Source organism: Benincasa hispida, chromosome 11 (genome assembly GCF_009727055.1).
Source record: "Benincasa hispida cultivar B227 chromosome 11, ASM972705v1, whole genome shotgun sequence".
NCBI classification, from domain to species: domain Eukaryota; kingdom Viridiplantae; phylum Streptophyta; class Magnoliopsida; order Cucurbitales; family Cucurbitaceae; genus Benincasa; species Benincasa hispida.
In genome coordinates, this window is record NC_052359.1 from 10,111,611 (window position 1) to 10,123,042 (window position 11,432).

The window sequence follows — 11,432 nt, forward strand, 5'->3', positions numbered from 1 at the left end:
AAGTTCAGCCATGTAACAATGAGTTGGCATTTGTAAAAGTTCAAACTTCAAATAAAACTAGAAGGATACAAAGATGCAAATATTCCTATGCTTAAAAAGCTAAGTAGTTTCAAGAGAAATACCTGTTTTTGGAATGTGCCATGAACAAAAATAAAAGGGATGAATTGGGTGCTATGAAATGAGACATAATCATATAACCATATAACCATATTATCTTAATTTCCTACCCAAATTTGATATAATTACTTTTTGGATTCCATTTTTTTTGGTGCTAAGGTATGTTATTAAATAATTTTTCATTTCCTAACCATAATTATCCTTGTAATTTCTTCATTAGACCATAATTTCCCACCATTTTTGCCTCTTGGGTTTCTGATTTCTCTTCAAATGGAAAAAGAATCTCCCATCACTTTCTATAGATAAAAATGAATAGCCAAAGTCTTGTTCAATTCTTATAAAAGCCAATAAGAAACATAGAACAGTTGGCCATTATTTTAAGAGAGAAAAGGCAATGGAGGCTTTGAATCTTTCTTCATTGCTTCTTTCATTCTTTCTTTTTTCTCTGTTTCAAACATCCACCATTGCATTCAAGAAGGTTAGTCAATGATCATTCTTAAATGTCCCTTTTGTAAAAATTCTACGTCTTTTTAGCCTGATTTGGAATCCATTTCGTTTTTTGGTGTTTTGTTCGTGAAAATTAAGCTTATGAACACTCACCTCACTACTAGATTTCATGTTTTGTTATATCTACTTTTTACCGGCACTTTCAAAAACCAAACCAAATTTTGAAAACTAAAAAAATAGTTTTTAAACTTAGTTTTGTTTTTAGAATTTGGCTAAGAGTTCAACTCTTGTCCTTAAAAAAAATGCAAATCATTGTAACCATTTTGTCCAGTAACCTTTTCGTTTCTTGGTTTTTTGTTTTTGAGATATCTATATTTTTCAAGCCATGTATGGTAACTAATTTATTCTTTGATTTCTACAAACACTCATCTCACCCCTAAATTCCATGCTTTGTTACTACTTTTTACCAATATTTAAAAAACCAAACCAAATTTTAAAAATTTAAAGAAATAGTTTTTTTAAAAAAAAAAATTGTTTTCGTCTTTGGAATTTCGTTAAAACTTCAACTCTTGTACTTAAAAAAAAGATGCAAACCGTGGTAAGAAATTGAGAGAAAATAAAGCTTAATTCTTAAAAACCAAAAACAAAAAAACGAAATGGTTACCGAACGTTTGGGGTTTTTCCTGTAAGACACTTAAAATTTTTCTTTTATTTTGTGCAGTCTTATATTGTTTATTTGGGATCACATTCACATGGGTTGAATCCTTCTGCAATTGATGCCCAACTTGCAACAGAATCTCACTATAATTTACTTGGATCCTTGTTAGGAAGGTGAAGCTTTTTTAGTTTAAAATCATGAAGTTAATATTTGTTTTAACTCTCACTTTTGATATTTACACTGTTTTTTTCTGTGTTTCCAAGCACAGCAATGAAGCAGCTAAGGAAGCAATTTTTTACTCATACAATAGACATATCAATGGCTTTGCAGCTGTGCTAGATCAAAAAGTTGCAAGCGATCTCACAAGTAAATTCATTCATCCAATTCTACAGTCCTACTTGATAACGATTTCAGCCTGTTTGATAACCGTTTAGTTTTTTAAAATTAATTCAATTTTGTCGCAATTTCTTACAATGATTTTCGTATAGTCGAACTCATAGCTAAATTCTAAAAACAGAAACAAGTTTTTTAAAAGTTTTTTTTTCTTTTCTTTTTTTTTTTTTTTTTTTTTTTGAAAATATTGCTAGAAATTAGATAACCTATCAAAGAAACCTAGAGATGCAAAGGATATTTATAGACTTAATTTTCAAAAATAAAAAACTAAAAATCAAATGGGTATGGAACAAGACCTTCCTTTTTTTTCTATTTTGAAATGTGTTTATTTCTTTGCAACTTCTTTATAATGATTTTCGTTTTTTTAAAAAAAAAATATTTGGATTTTTAGACAAATTTAAAAGACAATAATATGTTTGTAATAACTACAATCTCGTTTGATAATCATTCTCCATTTTTAGTTTTATGTTTGTTTTCTCTTAGTTTCTAAACATGGTTTTCACTTTTCTTAAATAAACATTTGAATTTTTAGTCAAAAATCTAAAACTAAAAACTACTTTTTTTACTTTCCAAAATTTGGTGTAGTTTTTGAAAATATTTGTAGAAAATGTGAACAACATAACATAGAAATTTAGAGGTGAAAATATAGTTTATAACTTAATTAATTTTCAAAAGCCAAAAACAAAAGACGAAATGGTTATCAATAAGGACCTATTTTTTTTAGTATTGAAATTTGAAAAAATGTTGCTAAAAAGTATATAACTAGTATCTCATTTAATTACCATTTTTTTTTAAAATTAAGCCTATAAACATTACTTTCACCTCCAAATGTCTTCTTTTGCCATCTATTTTTTACCAATGATTTAAAAATCAAGCCAAAATTTGAAAATTAGAAAAAATAGTTTTTAAAATGTTGTTTTTGTTTTTGGAGTTTGGATAAGAATTCAACCATTGTACTTAAAAAAGATACAAATCATTATAAGAAATAGGGAAGAAGTAGGCTTAATTTTCAAAAATCAAAAACAAAAAACGAAATGATTACCAAAGGAAACCTTAAAAATAGTTATCAAACCAGACGTAGATCTTTTGTGCAGAAGATTCCACATCAAAATTTAATCCAATGGTGTTTTCTCATTTTCTTGTCCATTTTTTTTAGAACATCCTGATGTGGTATCAGTACATGAAAACAAAGGGAAAAAACTGCACACAACACTTTCATGGAACTTTCTTGGAGTTGAGAATAATGGTGCAATTCCTTCAAACTCTATTTGGAATCTTGCAAGTTTTGGTGAATCTACAATCATTGCCAACCTTGACACAGGTTTGTTCTGTTTCACTTTTTTTTTTAAAAGTTTTTGGTTATAATTTTGTAATTTGTGTATATTTGTATTTGTATAATTGGAATCAATACACAGGTGTTTGGCCAGAATCAAAGAGTTTCAATGATGAAGGATATGGACCTATCCCAACAAGGTGGAAGGGAAGTTGTGAAGGTGGCTCCAAATTTCATTGCAACAGGTCCCTAACATCAATCTTTACTCCATTGCTTCTTGTTGAGAAGCATGGACACTTTGATTTGATTAACGTGTCTAACACGTATTAAACATCATTATGTGCAATAGACACGTGTTTGATGTTAGTTGTACAAAGTGAAATATTGATGCATATTGAACAATGGTTAAGGTTACTATATTAACATGTAAAAAAATAGGTTAAAATTGTAAATTTGGTCGATCCTTATGGTTCGGAGAAAGTTAGAACTTAGTCTCTATGATTTATAATTAAAATTTAGTCCCTATGGTTTGATAAAACTCTCATAAATAATCTCTACAGTAGGATCTATTTATGAAGTTTTTATCAAAACCGTAGGAACTCTTTATGAGTTTTTGTCAAACTATAGGGATTAAATGCTAACTTTCACCAAAGCATAGGGACCAAATTTGTAATTTACCCTAAAAAATATCTAATAGGTCTTTGAACTTTTAGTTCTATGTTTAAAAGGTTTTTAACTTTAAAAATGTCTAATAGGTCCTTGAACGTTCAATTTGTTTTTTGTCTAATAGGTTTTAAACATATTCAAAATTGGCCTCTAACATGTTGTAAATTTTTTATATAAACATAAAATTTATATACTTGACTCCTAGGCTTGTGGATTTATACTTGACTCCTAGGCTTGTGGATTTAGAAAAAACTGTCGCATAAGACTTTTATTAGACACAAAGTTTAAATTTCAATGACATATTAGACATAAAATCGAAACTGTGAAGACTTTTTAGACACACTTGTTCAAGTTTTAGGATCCAAATAAACACAAACCTTAAAGTTCAAAAACTCATTATACACTTTCTAAAGTTCAAATGATCAAATAGATACAAAAAGTTCATGAACTAAATTTGTAATTTAACATCGTCTTTTTTAAGCATAGTACTACAAATCCATAAACTTTCTTAAAATTTCCTTCTTCGATAAAAACGCCAATAAACTTATCACTGTCACGTCTCCGTGATCTACCTAGTTGTCGTATCGTATGAGTGTCTCGTATCAAACCTCGTAAAAAATGCAGGAAGCTGATCGGAGCAAGGTATTTCAACAAAGGGTATGCAGCCATTGTGGGACCTCTAAACTCAAGCTATGAATCAGCAAGGGACCATGAAGGGCATGGAACACACACATTATCCACAGCTGGTGGTCATTTTGTTGAAGGAGCTAATATATTTGGGTATGGTAATGGCACTGCAAAAGGAGGGTCACCTAAAGCCCTTGTTGCTGCCTATAAAGTTTGTTGGCCTCAAGTGTTCTTGTTTGGTGAATGTTTTGAGGCAGACATTCTAGCTGGCTTTGAAGCTGCCATTAGTGATGGAGTTGATGTTCTGTCTGTTTCACTTGGTGGAGATCCTAGTGATTTTGCCCAAGATTCAATATCTATAGGAGCATTTCATGCTGTTCAAAATGGTATTACTGTTGTTTGTTCTGCTGGAAACTCTGGCCCAATTCCTGGCTCTGTCTCTAATGTTGCACCATGGATCATAACTGTGGGAGCTAGCACAATTGATAGGCTTTTTACGAGTTATGTCGCACTCGGAGATAAGAAGCACATTAAGGTACACTTTGAAGAAACACAAACACTTTAGTTTTGTCTATCTACTTTGTTTCTTATGTCTTTCTAACGTGGCTTTCCTTTATCCGGATTGCTACCTGTATCTGCTTTTTTGAACTCTTCTCCAACTCTTCCTTATACTGTTTATTTATGGAATGAATCACTTTAGGGTTGGGGTATGATGATGGCGCTAAGAATGTGTCAACCTAGTTAAGATATTTTAGTGCACCTACTGAACCTCATATCCTTTAGTATTGTTCTCTAAAAAAATGTTATGTTTGGCTCACTAGTGTTGACACATATAAGGATACTAGTTATTGTTGGAAAAAACTTTCGACCACTACCAAAACTAGGAAATACAACAATTTACGTGAAAAACTTCAAACCTGGAGAAAACCCACGATCCACCAAAAAGGAATTCACTATGTGAAAAGTTATTACAATCACATAAAATTCTCTCCTCGATCACAATTATTACAAGGACACTTTCTCAAAAACTTTTGTACTACTTACACCTTTTCTTTAGTCTCAAACGAGAGCATGAAAAAGGGAAATCTAGTTAGATTTAATACACCAAACTTAAAATGTTTCTAGCTCGGACAATTTGAAACTAAAGTCATAGATTCCTTTGTATAGTGTTTGGACACTTATTTAGGATATTATAATAATATAGGACAAAAACAATAAATTTGAAAGCAACATATATCAAACTCATTTTTCTAAGCATATAAATTCATAAACACATCTGACTTTGAATTTTGAATTTTCTTCGAGTATATAATTGATAGATGTTTATATGAATAAACATATAATATCCGTGTGCAATGTCTTTATATTTTATCGTGTTTGTATTTTATATCTATATCCGTGCTTCTTATCTATTCATCTTTATTCATTTGAGTATATGGCTCCCATGTTCTTGCTGTCTTTAATGAACTTCAATTATATCAATATTAGGGTGCAAGCCTTTCTGATAAAATATTGCCAGAACAGAAGTTCTATCCATTGATCAGTTCTCTAGATGCAAAAGCCAACAATGTCTCTAACTACCACGCGTGAGTATATTTTTGTAATTTTGAATAGATTTCAATTATGTTGTTAAACATTGAATATTTTAATTTAATTAATTTTGAACTTTGAAATTGTCCAAAAATTACCCATAATGGAGTTTTTTTTTCATTGAAACCATGAATGAAAATTTAATGGTAGTTGATGTTTAAAAATTGGAAGGAATATACAGATATCATTTACGACAAAATCTTTCGAGTTGAAATGAATAGTAAAAATCAATATTAGTGCATGTTTGGGAGTAATTTTGAAATAAGTAAATTCACTTATATCATGTTTAAAATCACTTCAATTTCTAAATACAATTTCCATACTATTAAAATTGATTTTGTATGGTCAAAAACATTTTCCAAGCGACTTTGAAAATGACAAAAGTGTTCTTAACCATTTTAGAATCAGTACTCTCAAACATGCAATTAAATTTCGATATAGTTGAAAATAACTTATAAATGATGCTACTAGGTAAGCCTTCCAACTTTTACAATCAGTAGTCACACATTCATTTATATCCTTCATTTTAACAGGAGATCAAAATGAAACTTTTCAAAGTCTAAAGTTATGACTGAAGCCTACGATAAAGTTCGAGAAAATTTTTTTGTACAACTCAACCAATATTTTGATGGTAAAACAAAAACAAAATGATATTTAAGCAAAATTTAATGTGTGTTTTTTAGGCTAATATGTGAAGAAGGGTCTCTTGATCCAAAAAAGGTAAAAGGGAAGATTGTAGTTTGTCTTAGAGGGATCAATGCAAGAGTGGACAAAGGTTTTGTGGCTGCTGAAGCAGGTGCTGTTGGGATGATTCTTGCTAATGACAAGGAAAATGGAGATGAACTTTTAGCTGATGCACATTTACTTCCTGCTTCCCATATAACCTATTCTGATGGTCAACTAGTCTACCAATACATCAACTCTACCAAGTAATTTTTACTCCTCCTTCCATCTTCTCCTATTTTTATTCATGAAGTACGTCGGTTAAGTTATACGTCTAGGTTTCTATCTATTTAGTCATTCAACGTTAGAAAGTGTCTCATAGATTTCACCTATGGACGTCTATTTTTGTGTCTAAGGCTTTCAACTTTTGTGTCAATAAGTTTTGGAACTTTAAAATGTGTCTTATAGGCCATTTGATATTTTATAAAATGTACGGATATATTAGATGTGAAGTTGAAAGTTTAGGATCTTATTAGCCATCATCAAATAAATCAATTAGTTTAAATTTTTTTAAAAATATATATCAAAATCGAATCTTTTAAGGATTTATTGGACACTTTTAAAGTTGATGACTATTAAACGCAAACTTAAAAGTTTAGGTCTCGTTTAATAATCATTTGGTTTTTGGGTTTTGGGATTTTAAATAAAGTTTATAGATGTTACTTTCACTTATTGATTTCTTTGTTTTGTTATGTACTTTACCTTTTTTGGAGAGTTAAGAAATAGTTTGTAGGCTCTCTTTAATAACCTTTTGGTTTTTAGTTTTTAATTTTTGGAAATTATGTTTGTTGTCTCATAATTTTGTAATCATGGTTTTCATCTTTTTCTAATTTAGTAAGTAGTTGAGTTCTTAACAAAATTCTAAAAAGAAAAAAAAAATTAAAAAAAAAAACTACTTCTTTTAGTTTTGAAATCTTTGACTTGAATTTTGAAAATGGTCCTAATATGTAAACAACAAAACAAAGAAATCAATAAGTGGTGCAAGGTAGTGTCTATAGGTTTAATTTTTTAAAAATCAAAAGCTTATCAAATAGGGGCTTCAAAAACTTATCTTTGTTTTTAGAATTTGATTAAAAATTCAAATATTATTTAGTTAGAAAAGATGAAAACCATGGTAAGAAAGGTGTAAGAAAACAAACACAATTTTTAAAATCGAAATAGTTACCAACAGAACCTTAAAAGACCCATTATACGACATTTTTTTTAATGTGTTCAAAGATTCATTAGCTTGACACAAACTTAAAAGTTCAAGTACGATTAAACTCGTAAAACTCACAACTCATTTTGTGCTAAAACTAGAATTCCAATGGCTTACCTGACTCACGTGAGGACAGAGTTGGGAGTCAAACCAGCACCAGTTATGGCTTCATTCTCGTCAAGAGGGCCCAACACGATCGATCCATCAATACTCAAGGTTGGTTAACTAAAATAGTAATATCGTTCGAGTAATTGATCCATTGTTGAAATATCTTAAATCTGTTATCTAACGCTTTCAATAATCAACTGTGTGAATATCGTTAGTGAATCACGTGAATCTGTATATCAGTTTTCTTGTTTGATTTTTTGTTTATCGATAACCGGGATGAGACGTTTATGAATTTTGCAGCCAGATATAACAGCACCAGGTGTGAATATATTAGCAGCATACTCTGAAGATGCATCACCATCAGGTTCAAGTTTTGATAAACGTAGGGTGGCATTTAACGTAGAATCTGGGACTTCAATGTCATGTCCTCATATTTCTGGGATTGTTGGACTTCTCAAAACACTTTATCCTAAATGGAGTCCTGCAGCTATTAGATCTGCTATCATGACCACAGGTACATTATCACCATTTCCGTCCTGTTTGATTACTGTTTAATTTCAGATTTTTAACTTTTAAAAATAAAAAGTAACATTTTTTTTACTTATATAGTGTGTAATTAAACCTTGTTTTGTTGTTAGATTTAGATTTTAACTAAAATGTTAAATGTTTAAGAAAATTGAGAGGAAACAAACATAAATTTCAAAGACAAAAAACTATAAATGAAATAGTTATCAAACGAGACTTTTAACTTTGGTTTTCTGTTTTTTTTTAATTTATATCTCTTTTTTCCCAATTTTCTTACTATAATTTGTCACGTTTCTTGAGTTTTTTTATCAAATTTTTAAAATCAAATGAAATTTTAAAACTGTTTTTAATTTTTAATTCTTAGTTTTCAAATTTTGGCTTGGTCTTTAATGTATGTATACAAAAGTGAATAATAAAACAAAGAAATAGATAAGTGGATAATGTGATTAGAAACTTAATTTTCAAAAACTGGAAACTAAATACCTTATTAAATGGAGTCAAAATTGTCAAATTTGTTTCTATTTGGTTTTAAAAAAAAGGAAAATTTTTATAAATAGAAAAATCCCAAAAATATTTACACTTTATAGCAAAAAAGTCCAAAAACGTAAATATTTTTAAATATTTAAAAAAATCCCTTTTAAAATTTTCAATATTGTATCATGTTCTAAACTTTTAAAATGATTAATATATCCTTAAACTTTTAATTTAATAAATTTTTAATTTTGTGTCAATAATATCCTGATTTATTTGATATTTGTTTAAAATTAGAGTCTCTACTAGATACAAATAATAATAATAATAATAATAATAATAATTTTTTTATAAAAAAAAGGCCCAAATGGCCCAAATTTTATATCCAATAGAAGACCAATTAATTTTTAAAAACTTGGAATATGTCAAAGATCTAAAATGATTACTTAGATTAACATACTATGTTGAATCCAATAATGAGGTAAAATAAAATTTTCATAAACCAATATAGATATAGGGCAAAGCCTATAAAATCACTACATATACTACTTTGATTCTATAAGGTTTAGATCTATTAAACTATTTTCAATGTTCTAGGGACTAATTAAACTTGTAATTTACCGATTGTATAGAGAAATTATTCGAGGAGGCTAGTAAAATGGTAGGATTATTGTATATTTGCATGGTATTGAATTTTTGTCGACTTTCGATATGATATTTTCACATGCTCAACATCGACATAAGAGGTAAATCAACATTTTTGTTATACGTAGAAAAATCTATGAAATATAATAAAATAAGCAACACAATGTCACTATATATCATATAATTAATAATAAACATGTTAACTTGTTTAAGGAACCTAAAATGGTTATTATTAATTTAAATATATTTGTTTAGTTTTATGTTTTTACAATGTTTTCAAAAACATGCCTCGAAATTAACATTTTATCGATATTTCTGTCGATGTCAACATTTTAAACTTTTGGTTAGTGGTGTTCAAATAATCCGACAACATGAATAATCCGGACTACCCAACCTAAAATGTAAGGGTTGGGTTGGATTGGGTTAATTTTGTTCTTGGATTGGATTAGGTTGAATTTTTCTATTTTTATTGCATTGGATTGGGTTGTGGGTTGGCTAAAAAAAATTTGGGTTGACCCAACTCAACCCGAATTATATATGTATATATATATATTCTTTTTTGTTTAAAGTTTGGTTTTTTTGTATTGATTAATTTTAGAATTTTTAATACTTTTCTTTTAAAATTGTTATGTTATTTGTATTTGTTTAAAGTTTACAATAAATATCATAGATATTTGCTATTTAGCATCTTAATGTTATGAGATTTTAGTTATTAGTGATGTGTTGTATATAAATTTACATATTTTTCATTAAAAAAAATAATAATAAGTTATAACCCGACAACCCAACTCAATCCAAATTTTAACAGAACTTTATTTGGGTCATTTGGGTAGCCAATCAAACCAACCTGAATTTTCGGGTTGGTCCAAAAAATATCCTGAACCTAACCATCAGGTTGGTCCAAAAAATATCCTGAACCTAACCCAACTCATCCTATGTACACCCCTACTTTTGGGTATTTTCATAATTTTGCATTAAGAAACATTTGACTTGAACCTTGGCAGCTGGAACAAAAGCCAATGACTTGAATCCAATACTGAGCACAAAGCAAGAGAAAGCAAACGCATTTGCATATGGTGCAGGCCATGTTCGTCCAAACAAAGCAGCAAATCCAGGCCTTGTTTATGACCTTTCCACCAAAGATTACTTGAACTACCTATGTGCTTTAGGCTACAACAAAACACAAATCAAACAATTCTCCAATGACACTTCTTTTGTTTGTTCAAAATCATTCAAAACAACAGATTTGAACTACCCGTCGATCTCGATACCGGATCTGAAATCGGAGGCCGTCGTGAAGATCAAAAGGAGATTGAAGAATGTGGGAAGTCCAGGCACGTATGTCGTACAAGTCAACGCACCACCAGGGGTTTCGGTTTTTGTTGAGCCGACTAGTTTGAAGTTCACTGGAATTGATGAAGAGAAGAGTTTTAGAGTTGTGTTGAAGAGTAGTGTGCCTAATGATTTTCGTCAAATGTATGTGTTTGGGAGAATTGAATGGTCTGATGGGAACCATCGTGTTAAAAGTCCGATTGTAGTGAGAGTAGGTGGTTGATCTGGATTGAGTTAGGTCGAATTGGGTCAAATTTAACTTGTGTTAGCACATCCTTTAGGAAATTCTTGTCTTGTTCACAGTGTATTGTTATGTTTAATGATAATGGATTTCTCTTTGCTTCACTTTTTTTATTGTTATTATTATTTTCTATGGCTTACAAACAGAGTAATGGAAACAACAGAGAGAATTAAGAAATATTTTGAAACAATTTGTTTGTAGAAACTGCAGCATAAAGCCACTTGAGGCCAAGTACATGTAAAATCAAAAAAGTACAACACGAAGACTTTTTGAGATGTATATTTCACTTCAGAGTTAATAATACAACCACTATGTTACTTTAGTCGATCCACATTTTGAATGCTTTGTCCAAAAAAAATCCATAGCATCACCATCCTTGCAAAACATCTAGTAAATTGAAGTTGAGAAATGTGAATTG

At 29.7% G+C, this 11,432-nt stretch overlaps 1 protein-coding gene across 1 annotated transcript; it reads left to right on the forward strand.

Moving 5' to 3' along the window:
* The first annotated feature begins 498 nt into the window (after nt 1-498).
* On the forward strand, nt 499-11,118 carry LOC120090512 (subtilisin-like protease SBT5.4). The gene is made up of 11 exons (XM_039048226.1): nt 499-595; nt 1,286-1,395; nt 1,491-1,588; nt 2,772-2,936; nt 3,031-3,133; nt 4,179-4,716; nt 5,670-5,767; nt 6,455-6,700; nt 7,794-7,908; nt 8,101-8,314; nt 10,446-11,118. The coding sequence occupies exons 1-11, from the start codon at nt 512-514 to the stop codon at nt 10,994-10,996; spliced, it is 2,322 nt and encodes a 773-aa protein (XP_038904154.1). The 5' UTR covers nt 499-511; the 3' UTR covers nt 10,997-11,118.
* Nucleotides 11,119-11,432: the final 314 nt, after the last annotated feature.